We start from the raw sequence: 21279 nt of genomic DNA on the forward strand, positions 1-21279 counted from the left end.
GAGAAATGTCTCATTTGAGGGCAGACGCAGACAGCAAGTGACTCTGTCTGTCGGCTCCCAATTAAAGGCTAGGGAAGATGGATTGGAGGCACAGCCACCACCTAATAGAGATCAGATATCAACAATGATTTACACAGCCGGATAGATACATATTCAAGTGGTGAAAAAAAGCATACTAACAGCCTAAGAGACATTGCTTTTCCTCCTCTGTCACCACTCACTATTCATCTGCTCCCCAGCTTCCCAGGTCCCGCTCCTTCATGGACTCTCCTGCTTCACCGTGGCCCATCTAGTCGTGCTTGAACTGGGGTGTCTCCAAGCCACCTCCACCTGTCACACACCTCTCATCATACTGATCTGCCTTTACTTTATTCAAAAACACTAGCCTATCTTTCTGGTTTACAGGATTTATTAATTCTAGTAGAAATATTTACAGTTTTTCCTACACCCTGTGGTGTGTTACCTCTGCCTCTCGTAGGCGCACTGAAGGATCAGTGTGGGTTTGTCCTCAGAAATCTGAAAGAAGGCAAAATTATTTCCTTTCCATATTTCTGAAAAGTGTGTACCAAGTTCATCTGCAGCAACACACCGTATATTCCATATACCACAGTATGTTGAAGTCTGCAAGAGATGGTCCTAAAGGAAAGTAGCTCCCCTAATTTCAGGGAAAGAGGATTCTGCAAGGAGGAAAGCGACTCCACAATCCTCAGAATACATTGACCTAGGACCAAGGTAGAGCAATCTGACAATTTGCTACTGGAACAGCTCCATAGTTGGAGACCGATACCCTCATAATGATCTAAGACATTTGGGTCACGGATCTTAAAACTTCTAATCCTGCTGAGTATCCTCAGCTCCTGCACTTATTGATGAGAACTGCGGATGCTGAGCACTATTTAAGAAACGATCGACCTCTCGCACAGAAGTTTGGAACCCTCACTTCTCCCAGTGCATTGTGCTCATAGGAATTTTTGGTCCTAAAAATATTATTTTATTTAAAGCAGGGATTCAGAATCTTCCGGGTTCTATTGAAAGAGATCTAAAAGATCCTGCCTGTCTGAAGAAAAGAAGTTTCTACTTGTCAGTTAAACAAAGGAATAACGCACAGCCTCCTTTATAGTGTGTACTTTACCTGTCATCCAACAGCCCATTATCATGTCACGGCAGAGTGCACTTTTCTACAGGTCACTTTGTTTAAAATGACATGGATAATGCACATGTCAGCGAGCTGACAGTCCCGACCGTCCTTCAGAGATAAAAACCGCAAGACGAGCGCCTGTTCTTATCTGGGGTACATGCCTTGGTCTATCATCTAAGTCAGGCAGAACATGATTTCTCCAGAGAGCACTTTTTTCATTTCCTGATTTTAAGAAAATCAAATAAGCACCATTTGTCTTCATCTGAATATGCTTGACCTGCTCAAATGATGATGTCTCGCATTTTATAACAGGCTACATATGCTGAATTCAAATTAACAGCAGAACAAGGCCTTTAGATCTCTGCCTGGGCTGCCAGCACAGGCTGCGTACATGCACCGGGGTTAGCAGTCGTCTTTTAGAATTGGGCCTGGGCTATAAAACTCAAAGCTGGATCTGGTGCTGGGATTTGAAAAGCACTAAATTATCAGGGATATTTGGATCTGCACTTAATCTCGTTTCATTAGGGGGGAAGACAAAAATATAGATCACAGAGATGAAATGCACGTCTGGATTTCAAATCCTGCCCACACAAGTACGGGGATATTCTGCGTGAGGTATGGTCTTGAGTATCTCTTGTATTGCCTTGCAGACACAACCCTCAACCTGCACACCACCGCCATCCCCAAAGCTGCTGATTTGCCTTTTTATATGGGCGCGCTGTAAGAGAAAAATATTGTGAAACTGGCAGAGGTTGGCTCTGTGAATGCAGCAGTGGCAGGAAATTACACTTCTAGTTCTGGGTACCATAAACACAGCAGCTGAGATTCAGTTTATCATCTTCTACTGCATAAGGAACATCCTGAAAATGAATAATCACTTCACAGGATGCAATGTAATGGTAATGCATTAAAAATTCATACCTAAAAGTGCAGGTTAATATTCTGTACAAAAACCCAACAAAACCTCCCCTTTCTGTTGTCACACTGATTAACTCCAGTGATTAGTTCCCTTATGAAAGGGAAATCACTGCAGTTCAAAGTAAACAGTGGTTCTTTAACACAGTTAGCAAATTATTAAGAAACACAAGGAAAAAAATCTCTACTTGGGAAATTACTGAAAGCTGAAGGGCAAAGCTTTGGCAATTGTATACAGAATAGTTTGAAAATTTCCTGGGCTTTTTCCTACATAAATCCTGTACAGATCTGATTAAAACATGAGAGCTGATTTCTGTGTTCATTGTTTCCATGTGGATTCTACACCATATTTGTTCTTTTCTGTTGTATTAGCCACACGCCAAAATGGTCATCTCTCTTCTTCTTGGCTTCACTTGAAGCTAGCTAACAGAACCACTCATGAAACTCTAAACAATTCAAAGACAGTATACAAATGATAGTTTTTGACATTACTCTACCCTCCCCAACTTCTATCCCCCAATTTACCCAGTGAAAAAGGAGGAAAAAGTGATTATATTGTCAAAACATCCCTTAAGGCTCAACATACAAATGAAAATCACAAAATCCAACCTGGAAATAATGAAATTATACCAGTTTTTCTGCAATGATTATTTCATTTTTGCCAAAGAAGAAAGGTAGATGTTAGTCTGTTTACAGTGTAAGAAATAAGACGCAAAAATGCATCAGTGTGAACACTATTTCTTCATTACTAGTAGCCTTCCAAAAAAAAAGTGTTAGAGAGCAGTGCCTGGTTCTTTTTCAGCATAACTTTTTTTCAATTTTCTGCTTAGAAACCCAGTTATTGTGATAACTATCAGCATGTTGTGTCACTTGATGTAATGCGCAGTTTCCAAACGTTGTTTCTAAATATATGTATATATATAATTATATATTTATATGCATGTTGACCTTAGCACTTCAATTTGAGCTTTAAGACCCTTGACTACAGAGAAGCAAAACAGGCAAGCATGTGGTTAAATAACTGTTGAAAAGTGCAAATGTGAAGGTTACAAACATATTCAGTCACGTTATTAAACTGTTAGAACTTCCCAAGGGAAAATGTAGCCTTAGAAAGGGTCGGCAGTCAGACTGGTGTTCATAAACAACCCACACAAACCATGGCATCAATATGCCTGACGATGAATTGTGTAACCTCCAAAATATTCATCAGAATACTCTTTCCTTGGAGGTCTATTCCAAAATCAAATTAAAGGGAACAAAGGTGTTGCTTTGTATAGAGTTGATTTGGATCAATCCAAAAAGAAACTTTGAATAAATAACAAAATAATAAGAATAACTGAATCCAACAAAATATTCTTGCTCCCATACAGATTCCCTTTCCTACCTTTTCTTCTTGATCACTGTCGCTGTCACACTGAAACACAAAAAGGAAAAAAAAAACAGGTAAGAAAAATTTGCTATGGCAAAAAAATGAAAGATTATTATAAACAAGATGGCTGAAACACTCAAGACCCGTGGTGTTGCATCCAGTACCTATAGGAAATAACTCAGTTACCGTACAGGAGGAAATTTTTCTCCACACTGTTGTTGAAGACCATCATTTCCATGTTTGAATTATGAAAAAAACGCACTGAAAACAACAAAAGCCATTTGCAATGCCCTACATTACTTTAATTCACATGCATGGGAGTTGATGGTGCATGAACACACTTAGTCTCTACACCTGGATCAGGGAAGAAGAAAAACAGTATTAGAGGGCAGTTTGTTTTCTTTTGAAGAATGATATTGCTCATACTGCCTACCAGTAATTCGGTTTCAAAGGCTTTTTGGGTAGGAGAGCATAGAAATGGCTCAGGTTCACCCTTCCCAGAAGTGAAGCGTTTACAAGGCTGCCATTTTACTCCAGAACTACTTAGAGGGCACACCCCTTGTCATTGCTTACAGGTGCTCCACTGAAGAATTCAGACAGCTCACAGCCCAAGGAACAACGTGCCCAAGTAAGTGATTCACTGTGGCTTTCTGTAATTCAGAACTAGCCCCGGTAACATAGCCAACACAATACCACAGGATGCTGAACAGTAACACCAGTGGGTCTTGCTAATTATCAAGTGCCATTGCTCTTTTTTTTTATCGCTTTTACTACTGTAGAAATGCAGCAGGACTAGGTGAATCAAGCTCCAATACAGACAAGCAACAGAAAGCCAAAGCATGCTTAGACTTGCTAGAAGTACAAAAGCTGTGCTGGAAACAAGCCTGTAAGGCCCGTGCAACTCACACCTAGCTACTTCTCTCCTAGACACAGGAGATTTGATTCATCCCACCTAATTCTGGGTAACTCCCGGGTGGTCACACTTGGCTCCCTCTGCAGCAGAAGAATGAGGGAAATACCTCCTCCTGTTTTTCAAACTCCAGGCTTAGAGTCTGGAGGACTGACCTGCCTCTGTCAGGCAAGGTTGAACTCACACCTCCGCGTGTCAGATGTTTCGAAGGGAAGTGTAAGATCACGAAAATGCAGAACTGGGCTTTCTTAAGTCAAGGACTAGCAGATCGCATTATGTCCTTAGAGAAGTTAGCTAAGCCCTTTATGTGTTTGCATCTGTGAGTATTTTTGTAAGACAACCAAATTGCTGCGAAATTAGTTATACAGTGTGAATTCCAAAGGTTAACTATGCAGCGGAATGTGAACAGCTACACCCACAAATATACGTTTGGTTTGTAAAAGGCATGTCTTCTTCTATATGTTCCTTAATTACAACTTTTCCGTTTCACTGGCTTTTCCCTTGTCTTCATTGGTACAGGGGAGTGAAAAGGTGCTTTCTCCACACCAATGAACTACATACTAACAAACTAAAGCTAAGAACTTAAATAGTTCTTGTTTTCATAGGTATTTTTCCACTAATTTTAAATGAAGCAAAATATTGGTAAAAATCACAATCTCCTTTCAAATAATTCAAAATACAAATGGAAGTGAAATTTACTTAATACCTGAAAGGATTTATATAGCACTAGTTGCACGTACATACATGAGATGGAGCATGGAGATATGACAGAGTTTTAACTCAAAATCTGAAACCCTCATACAGAGGTCAAGTTTATGAAGGAGGGAGAGTACTTAACTGACAGAAGGAAAAGTGCACATTTCTGGGACTGTATGGTTTTTATATAAAGTACTCCTGCCCTTACCCTGTAAATATTACACATTTTGATTTCAACATAACTACATTTACGAGATTTTGGTAAGAGGGTAAGCATAGGTAAGTATGCTTGCAAAGCAAAGGCTGACATTTGCAGATAAGCAAAAATACACAAGGATTTTCATCCATGAAAATCACAGCACATCACAAAGAATTCCTGTTTACTACCTCTATTTTACAGTTGCTGATAAAATTCAGCTTTGGGGCTAGAGCACTTCCTTCCACTGCTTGGTTACAGCCAGGAGCACCCAGTGGTTCTGGGGACCCTGCACCAGCCACGTGCCTCATATAACACATCGAGGTGACACATCATATGTATTTCAAAACAGGGAGCCCAGAACCAATTCCTCCATTTGCTCATGACCTCTCCCCACCTTCCAGCCAATGTCCAACAGAAGTCCTGATTGTTATGCCTGAATCCAAAAGGAGAAAGAAAGGGGGTCGAAAGTGACTATATAAGCAAGCAGGAATGATTCCTTTATCCCAGCAAGGTTCAGAGGGCTTCAACATGCCACGGCTCCTGTGGCTGGGGCTCGTGTGCATGTGTCCTGTGACACAGCTGCGGTCACAGCGCTTTGCAGCCGCTCCTCTCCCCACCATTTTTTGCTGGGTTTAAGTAATCTCTCCACCGCTGTGGATCAAGTCTTTCCCGGTTCAAGCTTGGAAAGAGCTCAGGGTTTTGTGTTTTCTGCAGTGTGGAGGTACTTGGGGAGAAGAATACTTGCCAGCAGTGACATCTGAATTTGCCAGTAAAACAGTTACCCGTATCTGAGTGAATCTGCAGAGAGAGTGCACAGAGCGACATCGGTGGGAAGTTATTTCCATCAAAGTGTTAAGCCTCCTGCTTTCCGACAGTCCAGTTCTAATTTCAAGGTCCGCTTAATTCCGCATCAAATAATTACTGCTATACCCAGAAGCACCTTGTCTCCAGAGTTAAGCATATGGCGAAGGACTGAGACCTACTGGTGTCCATTATGGAAGCAGCACGGATGCCAAGCCGATTAAAAATGCTCAGGCTCCCTTCACAACATGCCCAGTGACTGACAGCTTCGCGATTTGGCCAGTCACCGTGGCTGCCAAAAAAGCCTCTGCTGCGTGGAGGCCCACATGGCACTCTGAGAAAACAGTTCCATTCCCGGTATTAAATTCCCACACTGACCCGAGGACTTTGCTGTGAGCTCAGCAGGAGCGCTCCATCCAATTTACAGCTCCATCCTCCAGAGCCCTCAGTGCCAGCCTCTGGCAGAGACGAATGATGGTCAAACCCCTCCAGCTCATAAATTATGCAAAGGCAATAAATGCACTCAGCAAACAGCTCCTAACGTTTGCCTAGCCTGGCTCCAGATACACTTTGTAAAATGCCAGGAGTCCTGCATACACAAGGCATCTATTTTACTCATAAAGAGGTTTTGTTGGTGGGGCGCAAGGAAAGGAGACCCACAGTCCAGCAGTGCTGTCCTATTCCCGCAGCAGGATTTTATGGACAAGCTGCATGAAAGAAAAAAACGGAGAGACAGGAGGAAATGGCTTCGTACACAGCATTAAGGTTCTATTTTCATGCGGTATATATACACGTGTGTGTTTGTGTGTAGGCATTCATGTGCGTGTTCTGCACAGCCACGTTACGTTGAATTTTCCCTGAAGATTAAATACGCGGATTTCCTTCGCTTCATGGAAAAAAATCTGACGATTTATGTGCAGGGGTAACTCCAAAAGTCTTGCAGAAGAGAAGAGGTTTGCTGCTGAGCCTAGAAACTGAATGAAAGCAATTGTACATTCTTACCACGTTGGAGGCTGGTTTGCTGTTTGGGCACTCTGGGCATTTCACTCGCACCCACATTTCCCAGTGGTCCTTACCCTGATGTGCTCATTTACATTCTTGAATGCATTTTCTTCCCCGAGGTGCTAACGCACAAGGTGCTTCCATCTCCTGCAGACTTGCTGCTAACCACTTCTGGAGAACGGGTCTCGGAAACCAGAGCTGACAACCGTGAAGTTGATTATTCAGAACTACCGGTCACTTCTGAAGACTTGAGCCTGCACTGCTTGCTACCTCAGTTGCTCCAGCATTCCCCTGCCTCCCAGGGCCATAGAAGAAAAGTAAAATGATTTAAGTGCTTTGAGATTCTCAGAGCAAAAGCGCAATGAAAATCTATACAATGGAAGCAAAAGAACTATGTTATCTCAGGCTCAGTTAAGCCTGCTACACAATCCCTTGTAGCTTGGTTACTATTTCTGTTACCTGACAGGTTTCACTGTATTAATAATCAATTCACCTTTATTCTGTGAACAGCTTAGAGACAGCCTGTTTTTTTCTAAGGATTCAAACACGCCTATCAACACTTCCAGGAGGAAACCTCACCTAAGAATTTGCCGTTACCAGACACAAAAGTGATGACAATGGATGGCAAAGTGAGCCTGACCCTATGTCTACAGATACCAGATGACAATTTAGATGTCACTGATTTAACAACGGCAAATTAATGGAACAGCAGTAAACGTGTTTCTTCTCTGTGATCTTGTCCTTCAGAAGCAGTTCTGCTTTTCCAACATTTTCGAACGTCCATTGTTTTCCATAATGTGCAGTCAGCGCTTTCAGAAGGTTCTTTAAAAGCAGTGCTTTCCACTGTGGCCAGGTGAGCTCTGCTCAGTGAGCTCCTCTGAAGGTAGCTCACAGCGCACTGTCTGGGAAGTCTGATGAAGCTGGAAGATGTTCCCAGGCGCAAGTACCACTCCAATTTTATGCACTAGGCATCCTGTTTTGGAATTAAGTGATGCAAATGTTTTGTACTGGCCTTCTACTTTGGGCGCAGTTTCAGTATTCTGTGCCTATTACAAAAAGATCAGTTTTCAGCCTTGTTTCAGGAAACCATGGCTCTGTGCACATACTGTATCTGAATATTCTGCAAATAATGGGGAATCCAAAACAGCATTCAGAGATGGCATGGCTTGATTTTTGGGTAACTGCCATTAGCTTCACTGTGAGTGATAACACAACGAATCACGACAAGGAGCCTGTGGATGCATTTTACACCTGAACAAACCGAAACTTCTTTCTCTGATGCTCAGGCTCAGCGCGCCTCCTATCCCCTCACTGACCACGGGTTGTGACAAGCTGCAGCCACCCAGGGCCAGGTTTGAAAAAAGCCCAGAGCCACATTTCCAAATGCTGGCTTACATTGTCAAAAATCCAACCAACCAACCCACTCTTAGCTCTCATTTAGGCACTGTAACGAGAGCCAGATCAGCAAAACTGTTGAGCACCCACAGCTCTCATTTATGGCCAAGTTTTCAAATGAGCATGGCAAAAAAATGCCGTGAGATCTTTTCAAAACACAGCCTGACGCGCCCCTCTGGGGAAGGAGCCTTTGAAATGGCTAGTTTATGCTTCTGAAAGTCTAGTACTGGGCAGGAGGGACTCTTAACACTTTTCCCAAAGGATCTACAGCACTGCAAACCGAACCCAAAGCCTGGGACACACAAAGCTCGCTCGTAACTAGCTCCACAGATTTTTATAGGACACATGGAAGCATTGTGGTTGCTCCTAGTTTCTGTATAATCAGTAGCAAGAATAAGACCAGAGTGACAATGACCTGCTCAGAGTGGCCAGAGTTACCACTTAAACTGTTCAAACACCTTTAACAACTACAGTATGCGGGCTACCAGCCATCACATCACTTGGCACACGTGCTAAGTGTTCAAGCTTTATTTTCCAGTATTTCTGCAACTCAATGCTCAAGAAGCGCTAATCAGAATCAGTAACCAACAAACTTGCATTTTCATACATGTGCTGCAGTCAAAATTCAAATTATTGTTCCTAAAATAAGCCCAAGGTGAAGAGGGAACATAAAGCCTCATGAAGTCTTTGCACCAGCAAAAACGAAAGGTCTTCCTTCTGCCCCAGATTAAACCTTCTAAATTACTGCTATCAGTCAGGGCTGTGAAAGTGTAAGATGCACTCCTCGTCATCTGGAGTATACACAAATATAACTGCAGTCTGATAAACTGGGAAGGAGAAAAAGAACTCTCCAATTCCCTCTTAAGGCTTAATTATTGCTGTGTTTTGTAGAAGAAAAGGAAAACTGAGGACTGGGCTAAAGACTGCATTGTATCTCCCAAATCTGCCCCAGCTGGGGAAAGCGTTAAGTTAAAATGTACAGCACATCTCCCACAGCACCCGCAGAATGAGACTGATCCCAACGCCAAATTTCAAAAATCAGACACCTTATGAGGTTACAGCTATAATTTGAGCCCATTTGAATAGCTTGAGAGAGTCTGGCCCAAATCAAGCTGAGTAAAGGTCTGTGCCACCTCACCAGCTCATTCAGGCTGAAGCAACACCATGGATTTCTATGTACCTTGCTGATTGAACACATTCTTGTGCAAAAAGTGGCAATCATTAAATGTATCATGTACAATGACATTGAGGAGGGCATTGTTCTCTATTCTGCTCAATGGACTTTGCTGGAACAGCTATTTCATATCTTGAATCCATTTATCATTGCCACCAAAGGAGTCAGCACTGCTGAAACGCCAGCACTGAACAAAGTGATGCTGCTCATCTGTCTGCTGAAAAGAAATCTGAAGAAAATGAGGGAAAACCCAGACCTCAGCCATGTTCACACTGACATTTACAATATTCTTGTCCATCTATCCACCAATGACAAACTGACAGCCCCGGAAAGGGCAAAGATGATATTTTAGCTATACAATTAGACCTTTGCTTCCAAGAAAAAAGGAGAAAAAAACATCTCCTAGATGAAAGAAGACACAGCCAGGGAATAAATGGGCAATTTTCTAATTGATGAAATAGAGACAGGCAGAGTCACAAAGAAACTAAGAGCAAGAATTTCACTTTTTTCTTTCCTATCTCTGACTTCGCCTGCAAGTAGCATTCAGCACGGAGCTCCTTGCCAAGGAATCTTATATATAGCATCTCACAAATTGGTTAACATCACAGTCTGCTTAGCAATTCTTCACCATTATCCACAGTGATTCAGTGTAAGGTATGACTCTGAAACAGTGATGGTCTGAGAAGTTTCAGGCCTGGTTTCTCAAAAGCTGAAATTATGGATTATTCACATAAAAGTCCCATTTTACACAAATTACCTTAGTCTGGACAAAAGATTGCAATGTTGACCTCTAATCTGAATCCCATTTTATCCAACTACTTCACTTCAGATGAAATGTATCAGTCTTGGACATTTAAAGTTATATTTGCCCCTTACAGGAATAATATTCAGAACTTGGAACCACTTTCAGCTATATGTCTTTTTAATTCCTCCCACCCAAGACTTGTATGATTGTTTTCCATTGCAAAACAACACAATTAGTGGCTCCTTCTAGCTCTACCATCAACAAAATAATGGTTTGAAGAGAAAGGAGAGAACTACATTTTGAATGTTAACATGAATACATTACTAGTCATGATAAAGATGATCCACCCTATATTTATATAAAACACATACATGACCTTGGCAACTGGTGGGTGGTACATGTGTTCTTGGCAGACTGCAGTGAGCTTATTTGCAAAGGGGGATTTCACTCCAGAAAGAGAGCAAAACACGAGTCCTACTTTGAGGTTTGACTCTCTTGTTTCAACCCCTGTATTCCCAGGTTATCCCTCGCAGGGGAAGGCCAGCAGCGATCTGAGCAGGAGAGAGGATGGAAGGCTTTCTGCGCCTGGTGCAGGAGCACAGAGCCGGCCTGAGGGCTCCCAGGGACAGAGCTGCAACGCTGCGTCCTGGCCGGCTGTGCAGGGCTCTGTTTCCCCCAGCAGGAAGATGCCCCTGGCATCTGCAGGCACCTCCAGGCACAGCCCCAGAGAAGACAAAGGAAAAGCAGCCCTTTAAGAAACAAATTTTTCTCTGCTCCCCTGGAACTGAGCTGAGCCTGGTAAATTATTGCAGATCTCAGAAAAGTGCAACTTCTTTCCCCCAGTTATCACTCCCGATGGCTTCCTTATGGTGTCATTGCTCAATGATCCCACAAATGCTTAAGGCCCAATCCAGCTATCCCCAAAGTACGGGACAATGCTCCCACCAATATCAGCAGCAGATAAAATGGGCTTTCCAGCCGCGGCATTAGAAAGCTAACGATGCCAGGAGTTACTCGGCTCAGCATCTTCAGAAAGCGCCTGCGCAACTCAGGCATCTGAATTCCACTAGACCAACGGGGCATCAAGCTGCTACCTGCCACAGCCCAATTCTAATTTTACCGAGTCTTTCTGTTTTGCAACAGAAGGATGAACTCCCTGCCTCAGTTCCTCAATACACTATATGAAAAAAACCAAAACTGTATGCCTTTTCCTCTGGGATTCTGAATGCAAATTTGCAGCTTTCTTACCTGCCTTTCTATCTGTACACAATTTGCAGTACGCAAAGTCATTCTCAGCATCCTCTCAAGTGATCATAAAAATATGCATTTATACTGGTGGACTAAGTCAATAGCAAAGAATTAAACTAATCAGTGTTTAACGAAGTCAGTGCCTAATAGTGCATTAGCCAGTGTCCCTGTGTAAGTAAAGATTCCTGTTTTTATACCTCTTGGTCTTAGCTCAAGAGTTCAGTTTGGAATTTGAGTCCTCCAGGTACTTACAGGCTAATAAAATCAAAATATCCTGATGGACAAGAAGCAAAGCATGTTACGGGTTAAAATAATACAAGAATCTATTTTTTCCACTGTGTTGTGATCCATAAAAATCACCCTGAGCCTTTCCTCTTTCTTCTCTGCCTGTGAAGCCAATTGCTTTGATTGCAGTGATATGAGCTTGCTGAAATGACTTGCCCTTGCTTGTGAAGCAAATGGAACATGCTAATAGAACTTATCGCATTACCCGATGCAAAAGTGCCATAGCTCATTACTTTAAGATAAAAGGATATCATTGCAGACGGGAAGCAGAATTGACTTTCTGAGGCCCGACTTGATGATGATTTAATCAACTGCTCTCTTTCACTTCTCATCTCTGCGCCTGTCGGTTTCACAGGTGCTGTTAAATGAGACACTCAGAAAGTGAGCGGAGGGAAAGAAATTGCTGTCATTACTTTTCAAGAAAGGAGGTATGCAAATTTTCGACAGAAAGATTGCGTTCATAATGGGCCTGGTAAAATACAAGGATCATGCTTGACAGGTGAGGGCAAGTCATTTGTACGTCCTTAAAGTGAAGCAACCATCCTCATTTAGAAATTGTGCTCGATAAGAGAAGCTACAAATGAAAACCATGCAATGGCTGAGAAGCAGCAAGCAAACCTTTGAAGGCTTTGCTACTGCAGATCTGCCTTCAGCAGGTGCCTGGCGTGCCTTCACACATGTCTATTCCTAACTGCCAGATGGCCAAAGTTTGACCTCAGTTTCTCACAGAGAACTCCTCTTACATGTTTTCCCTTTTTTTTTTTTTTTTTTACTGTCAGCTTTACATTTGCAGTCCGGGGCCTGAGAGTTTCTTCCTTTCTTCATCATCACTGCCAGAAATAGAAATCACAAGAAAAAAACTAAGTGGGGATTGAGTTAACTTTGAAAATCAGCTTTGAAAATCAATCGGTTGGAGGTGAAATTTGTTTTCTTCTGCATGCAACAGAGTATTACAGACCTCGGATAGTCCAGAGCTTATGGTTCATATGCCAAGTAAAAAGCAAAGAGAATGATCCACAAAAAGGGTTGTGGCAGAAAGCACAAAGGATGAAAAAATGCTTTTCCTGGGCCCAAAAAGAACCTGGCGTCCTGTGTGATTGCAACACCAGAGGAAAGGAACAAAAGAGAGTAGTTTAACGTCCTGTTGACCTAATGGAAAACCTCTGATATTCCAAAATTAGAAGTTAAAAAAAGGACTATAATAGAGATGATGAATTATGTACAGGTTAAAAACACTCTATAGATCTTGGATGGCCATTGAGCTGTTTGGATCATTTTAAATGGGGAAATGAGAACTACCAGGCTCTTCTTGGTGTCAATCATGTTTTCAATCAGAGCCTGATAGCCAGCCACAATGAGCAGATTCCTTAGGGACTGCACTGTATGCAAGTTATGGACACAGCAGTTAAGTTATAAAGATGCTGACATTCCACCTCAGATAACAGCATAAGATTTACATAGAATTAATACCATGAATACTTAGAATTAAATAAGAAAATAGCTAGGAAATATTGCCACAAAGGAAGCTTGATACAATGGAAAAGGATTAAAATAAAAGCACACACTATATTAATTCTACTCATACATGCATTTTAAGAATTGTAAATATTCTTTCTCAAGATACACAGTTCGTTTGATTCAAATGCCCCTAGATTTTTCATGAAATAAAATCTTATTAATCTTCTTAAATCTTAGTTGATCTTTTGACTATGTGTTGGGTTCTTAACCCCCTCCATATCTACGCAAAGGGTAGCAAGCCCATAATGCTCTATAGATCTGCCTCATCTCTTTCCAGAAACACTTCATTGTAGGTTGAAAAGGAACATGATCAAGGAGAGAGAGCTTTGTGCTAGGACGGAAGATCTACCTGTGACACTGGCTATCTGCATCACCTCAGGCATGTCACTTGTCTATTCTTCTGCCAGCCTTCTGTTTTTCATCTATTTTGGCTATTAAATGGTACAGGTTAGGATTTGGGCAGTTTTCACTATATATGTTTACAAAGTGTAAAGCATAATAGGGCATTTTTCTTCAAGAACTTTGGTCCTAGTAAATAGAACAGATAGAGAAAAAAGCACCAAGACTTGGATCAGGCCCTAGGCACATCATGCCTATTTTCAATATAAATCTCATCTTCCACCAACTAAACTGTACGACCTACAGCAAATTACATCGTTTCAACAGAAAATTATTTTTATTTTAAATTACATAAGTACACACAAAGAAGCAGCAATAAAGTATCAATAACACAGTACAGGAGTTGTCATCCTCTACAGGCTGCAGCAACTCCAACACAAAATGGCTGCTGAAACACACATGCGGAGAGATTCAATTGGTGCGTACGATAAATCAGAAATAATATCTGAAACTAAAAATAATAAAGAAAAAGCTGTCTCTTCTCTTCTTTCCCAAACAAGAAGAACTGTCTAGCTTTTCAGCTCTGTATCTTTACTCTAGGCTAAGTAATTTAAAGTGAATTGTATAAATAATAAATAATAATAACAATAATCCCCCAAACAACCCAAAACAATTGATCCTTAGGGATAAGACCTCAACGGTTGAGCTATAAACCTTTGAACATTGGATTTTAATGGATACTAAAAAACTCTTAACTAAGCCATATAAATATAACCTGAAACAAAATGATTTGTGTTGTAAGCTGTTTGCAAACTCCCATAAATGTTCCTCATTGTCATAATGCCAGAAAAATAACTCAAACTGCGTACTCAGCCCTGTAAACTGGCTTCTATGTTGTGGTTTCATTCTCTTTTTCACTCTGTTTTATAATTCATTACTCGCATGGTTGTTATATATTATTACTATTATTTATTGCTGCCTTTTTCATTTTTGTACTATTTATAAATTGTCTGCGCTAGACCTGAGGGAAGACATGGATTATTCTACACCTACTGCAAGTAAATATAAATTGTAAAGACAATGGCACACTTTGGCCTGCCTGCCTCAAATTTCCTGTTTTGACGTACTGTATGCTGAAATTTGGAATCTGTACTCTCTTATTAGAAAATGAATGCATTATGGTTGTTTTTTTTTTTGTATTTTTTTCCTCTGAATGCTACAATTATAATAATTGGATTTAAAACAGGAGTTGCATTTCTCCATTTAGAGGTAAGCATAATTGTACAACACTGATTTATCAGATGGACTCAATCCTTTGTTATTCCTGGAGAGGCTGGGAGAAAGTGAGAGTATCAACAGTCGGGTGAGATGCTACCCAGCAGAGCATCCACTGCTGGGGCTTCCTGCTCCACTAAGGAACAGGTAGAAGCAGTACCTTGGCATGCACAAATGGCCCTTTTAGGAATGCGCTACTTCTCTCTTCCTCTGTCTTCCTCAGGACCTCTTGTAACCAGTCCTAAATCCGGGTGTGCCTCCTCTCTTCTGAGAAACGTCTCCCCACTACTCTGACTGCTGTCTGCAGTGCCCTAGTGTAAGAAAGCTGGGACTCACAGTGCTCAGCGAGGTGGTTGCACTTAGAATAGATGGATGGGAGCTTCAGAGAGTCCCCAGTTTCTGTTGGTGGAACATTCCCAAGTATAAATATTCACCACGGAAAGCCAGGCCCTCCATTTACCACCAATGCACTTCTAGCAGAGGTATATGAAGGGTGTGTGTTTGTTTTTCTCACTGCTGCATTAACCCACCGCCAGAGTAAGGTGATAAAACCTCCTGTATCATAAATGATATCGCAGACTCCATGACTGTTATCAGCAGTGGCAAATTACCTCGCACAGCCAAGGCAAGGTATTGCTTTGAATAGCTGGCTTTTAGCACAGTGTTCAGAAAAATTATCCTTGTCCAGGCGAGTCTTGGAAAATGCAGGAGTTTTGCCAGCAACAACTGTGTTTAAGCATGGCTGTAGCTAACACAGCACTGAGTGTCGCGAAGACTGGCTGTATGTGCCTTTTTCAGCTGCGACAGGACTGAGACTTCACACTGTTAGAAATCATCTCTTCCAAAGGGAAACCCCACGGAAGGGCCAGGAGACATCCTGAATGTGAAACACGGGATTTGACATCAAACCTTTTGTCAAGAAAGCAGGGAGACACTGAAATAGCAGGGGACGCATCTTGCAAAGCAAGACCGTTTGGGAATCTGGGGAGCCATCCATGGGAGGCCTATGAGACGTCGCATCTCAGATCTTTGTGGTCACCTCTATCCCACAGGTAGAAAACCTCTCTAGATTCTTCCCACTTGTTTTCTGTCTGCATGGTCCCAGCAAACCACCTGCAGCTTTGTACAGCATCCATAAAGGAATTATAAACTCGGTCTGTGCTGTAGTTTTGAGACAGATTACATAAAACATGGAAATTCATTGCTCTCTCCAGAGATGCTCTCTATGAATACAGAGCCCTGGAATTTCACAAGGGACTTTTTACACAGGTAGAGACTCCCTCTATTCTATAGACTGTAGGTGCCAAACTACTGGAAATTCAGTTCTGATCTCTTCTGAAAATTTAGTAGGAGGAAGGCTCTGAGATTTCAGACATGCCCTCTTCACAAAAATCTCTGTAGGCTACGTCTATAAAAGGAGCTGAATAAAAAGATGCAAAGGGTAGAAGCTAGATTAGTGTAGATTGGTGCATATTTTAAAAAATAGAAAAATATGAAATATATAACATAATTTAGAACTACAATAATTCACTTAAAAATAGGGCAGGTTATCCCTAACTGAAAAAAAAAATAATGAAAAATTTAAACCTTGCCTAAATTCTGTGCCCTAGTTCAGTCAGAGTTACTGTACTCAAGGCAGTACAATTAATTAGCGGAGATCATATAGCCTGTGCTATACAGGAGGTCATAGCAGATCATACCCTCATTGCCTTAAATGATGTGAATTTATAAATCCCTAAACATCCATATCTCTCCACTCTTACTTCTACAGCTAGCTTGTTAATGCTTTGGACCTTACTGTTACCCAACAATTCAGGCCAGCTCCGTTCAGCACAAACATTCCCTTCCACGATGTGCAAATTCTCAAGTGGACGACCACTGAACTTACCCTGCTAGGAGAGTTTCTCACTGCCCAGCAACAGTGGGGTCCTGCCAGCTTTTACACCAAATTTGCTGTTGATGTTGCATGCATTGAGTTTCATTCTTGTTCAAAAGACTCCTTTTTATCACACAGCAGGAGTAGCACCTCTTTAAGGACCAATTCAGCTTTGCTGTTAAGTTCGACTATCATTTTGAGTAATCGATAAAAAGTCTGCTACAAGAGGACACTGTGATTTACAAATACAGAGGAAAAAAGAAAATGATGCAAAGCCATTGGTATGGATGTGAAGGACTGTTGGGAAGGGGGAAATAAAAAGTCTATGAGAAGAATCTGAACAACCAGTTTAATCTTGGAGGAAAATTCGGCAGAGCTATCCTGTGTGGCAGCTATCATTAAAAGATACAGGAGAGATCTACAGGAAATTCAATATGAAATCTAAAATGTACACCAATGGGATCCTTCAGAGAAAGTGAGAGGGAGGGAGACAGCAGTTTCTCATAAAGCATTACAGAAATCAGCCCCACATCTTTCCTCAGAGCTCCTAAGAATAATTATTAACATGTAAGGGAGAAACGTTAGCAGATACACTCTAAATAGAGGAATACTTTGATGCATGCATCAGATTTACCAAGGACTCTCCTCCCCTCCATACTCAACAGAAGAGAGTTCAAGAGTGCATATTTTCTTCCCACCCTACATACTTACAGCAACTTCCATCATTTCTCGTCAATACATGAAAGCCTGGTTTAATTTGGGCTCTTGTCGTTCCTGCTGAATGAGGGGGTTTGTTGGTATTTCATCAGTAAGAAAATGGAGGCAGTTAACCTTTTCTCCTAACAAAGTGCTGGAACACAACAGATATAGTACATGTCACAGTAGCACAAGGCTAAATTTTGTAATGGCACAGGAATAAAGAAACAGAAGACAACTCCCATCTTTTGTCTAACAAAACTGGATCCATGCTCCAGCAAGGCTGAGCTATAGCCACCCAACGGCAACACATGCACGACATTCACAGCTGGAAGGACCTGAGCTGCATGGGACTCCATGCATTTACCAACACCAAAGACAATGACCCATTTCAAATAAACAGATGAGCAAGAAGCAAAGGAAACCATTTCGCTTTACAGAAGATGAGTTGCTCCCTTCCCCTCCTATGGGGGCTGGCTTTGGTACATCATTCACGTCTGCCACGTGGTCACATCCCAGAGACATCTGCTCAACGCTGGCTGTACGGGGCCATGCAAGCGTATTTCTGAATTGTAGGTTCTTTTATTATTTGCACTTCTGCTTTTAGTAGGAAGAAAAAAATGGTCATTGTGATGCTTCTGGGCAAACTCTGCATACTTGGAAAAATGAGCAAATGTAGCCAAGAGACAGCGTGTAAACAATGCTCCCTGAACTGCTGGGGACATCGCACTCGTACGCCCCGCACACGGGCGTCTTCCTTCCCGAAGCCTCATCTCCCCCTAAGACCTCAAAGGGTTAAGCCTGCAAATTGCCTTGCTGTGCTTCTGGGACAGCATGAAGGATGGCTGCCATTGCCACGGTCAGATATGACAGTGCCAATTTGATGTGCTGCCATCAAGGGCCTTCTAAGAGCCGAGCGCCCTGATGGTTTTGTGATGCGAACAGTCGCATCGCAAAATGGTTTTCCTCTCCCGCTGCCTCTGCTTCCATCTGCTGCTGGGCCGAGGCACAGCCGGCTGCCTGCCTGTCACAGCATGTATTAAAATTAGCTGGGGAGGAGGCACTCAGTTGTGCTAATTACATTTTAATCATTGGAAATGTGTTGGCAAATCAAGCCTTGATTGCCATCTCGGAGTCTGTCTCCTCCAGCAGAGTGAAGGGGCTGTCTGCATTAGCCGGGGCCTGCTGGGCCCAGTTCTTTCACAGAAGATAGAATATGGTGCCTGCTGGCCCACCACTGAGACTGCTTTGGCACATTATTAAAAAGCCACAAGGCTTGTTTCAAATCATCACTGTGTGAGCTCTGCTCATTCGCACATCCCTGGGTATTCCAGCCACTTGGTACTTTTAACTATATCTTTAGTTTACCTTGTGGGCTAAAAAACAATTTTGCATGCGTGGGTGGAGGAAGCCGGAGCTTTTTTGCAGCTCGTTGGGCTGGGAACGGAGCCGGTTGTCAAAACGCCTTCCTTGTCAGCTGCAACACTGCACTGAATGGCATCCTAAAATAACTGGAACTCACGCAGCCCCCACTTTATCATGGGAAGGTTCGGTACAAGCCCGGCTTGGTCAGAGCCATGAGAGGTGGAGAAGTCCCTACCTGTTTCTCATTTAACACGTCAAAGGGAACTGAGTCGTCGATTACTCTCAGGCCAGCCAAGCTTGTAAATCAAGCTTGGAGACGAACAGAAAAAGCAATGAGGGTCCTCTTTGTTCCTCTGACTAAACGCTCACATGCAGGTCCTAAAATCAGCACACTGGATGCAAATCAAAAGGATGAATTTTCCAGCCCTTTTCCCAGCCACATTTGAATTTTTATTTTTTTCTTTAGCAATACAGGAAAGCTTCCAGAGCAAGCAACCCGAACCAGAAGCAAGAAGAGCCAGGATCTCTCAAATGTCAGACCATGTGCAGGCTAAACAAACCTAGCAGCATCTACCACCTGCAACCCCCCTCCCAAAATAAACAAACAGAAACTACACTACGAATATTTTGAAACCCGAAAAATTCAACCTCAAATCTCCCTTTTATAGCATGTAAATACTACCCTCAGCTGAATCTTGTCAACACAGAAACTATTCCCATTGCCTTACAGGCAGCAGCAGAACTGGCCTCCTCCTAGGTTGGATTTTCAAGAGTGGCAGGGCCAGACTTGCAAGGGTTCATCGCTTCACAATGCCAAGATTCTGAATGGCTTGGTTCACTGTTGGACACCTAAGCAAGTGCCAGATTCCCCAAGTGCTCAGCAGCCAGCGATGCCTATTGTTGCCCTTGAGTTAAAAGTTCTAAAATACCTCACTAGACTAAACACTTCTGGCAGCCCGAAGGGTTCGATGATTCAAAAGGGGTAAACACTGAAGCTGTAGACTTCAGCCTTGCTTCCTCCTTTGCTGGTGAAGGTGAGGGCAAAATGCAGCCACTGAGGGAAGCGTGCGGAGATTTCTGCAGTGGTATTTCTCTGCTGCTCCACACGTGGCGGCAGCAACAGCAAAGATGGAATGAGAGTGGAAAATCAAGCACACAACATCTATGCATCAGCTTCCGGCCCCTCCTGAAATCCCTGTAATATTCCCCTTATTAGTATGTGCGAGTGGATTTTTAGTTGCTCATTTATGACACCTCACACAGCCATACACAGGCATGATCAAGTTATAAAGGTTTGAGTACCCAATACATTTGTTCAGAACAAAAGCTATTTTTACAGCCCCTGAGAGGAGGCAGACTTTGGAGGTTTTTTCCTTCTTATACAATTACGTTGCCATTGAATGTAATGTTTTCATGACTATCGTATAACGGAACTTAAAACTGATCATTTTATAGCCCCAGCAATAATGATAAGAGTTTGCAAATACCACAGAGAGAAGCTATGGTGTCCTGTCATGCAGCTGTATTGCCCAGACTGAATCTGAAGCAAAAAGCTGACTTATACACATGCTGTAGGAGAAAACTTAATATCCAAGTTTCAAGGGTGCGGGAAACTGGAATTTAAAATCTGGCTGATATGCATTAAGACAGATAGTCAAATAGTTTATTTTAAAAGGCTTACTAGAACATTTTTGTTCTTTTTTAACTTGAGAGCTTTAATTTTAAATGATCTAATCCTCTTTGGCAATTTTAACAGGAACATTATCCAAAAAAACATGATTATTGTAAGTAAATGAGACATAGTTTTCATTCAGCATATTTAATTTTCTTTTTGCCTTTAAATAAGGGATAAGTGTATTTGTATTTGCATGATGGCTCCAGTAGTTCCAGTAACCAGCACCAACTGCACTTTGGAAGTAAGCTCTTCTTCCAAGAAGCGCGTTAGCATGTGTACCCACCAGGACCACGTTACCTGGTCAGGATTCAGGCTGCTGTGACTAATTTTGCGCTTGTTCAGAGGTCTCTGCTCCATGGAAGCAACAGAGTGGATAAACTCACAGACCAAGCTAGCAAGTTCAAACAGTATCACTGATACCCTATTTTATACTCTTTGATACGTGTGCAACTCGGAAATACAAGCATCCCGTTTTGTTCCCAGAAACAAACTTACGTTTCCCCCAGGCCACCAGTAAAAAATTTTGTGAGTGGGTCACAACGAGACGTCAGGACACCTGGGGAACCGTCCTGAGAGGGAGCCTTCAGCCGCTGGAGATAAGCCGCCTTACTCCTGCATGCTGTCAAACACAGGGCAGTGCCCGGCAGACAAAGCACAC

The 21279-nt window shown here is 42.2% G+C and overlaps 1 protein-coding gene across 10 annotated transcripts in view; it reads right to left on the minus strand.

The window, feature by feature from the left end:
• The window catches only part of AUTS2 (activator of transcription and developmental regulator AUTS2), a 761169-nt gene that overhangs the window by 234301 nt on the left and 505589 nt on the right, over nt 1-21279 (minus strand). For 9 of the 10 annotated variants that reach the window (XM_066979654.1, XM_066979658.1, XM_066979657.1 and 6 more), the window contains one exon: nt 3438-3467. The exons of the other annotated variant lie outside the window; for it this stretch is intronic. In XM_066979654.1, coding sequence (XP_066835755.1) covers nt 3438-3467 — 30 coding nt within the window. The remainder of the gene's footprint in view (nt 1-3437; nt 3468-21279) is intronic. 10 annotated transcript variants of the gene reach the window in all.

The sequence above is a fragment of the Anser cygnoides genome, chromosome 18 (genome assembly GCF_040182565.1).
Source record: "Anser cygnoides isolate HZ-2024a breed goose chromosome 18, Taihu_goose_T2T_genome, whole genome shotgun sequence".
Classification (NCBI taxonomy): domain Eukaryota; kingdom Metazoa; phylum Chordata; class Aves; order Anseriformes; family Anatidae; genus Anser; species Anser cygnoides.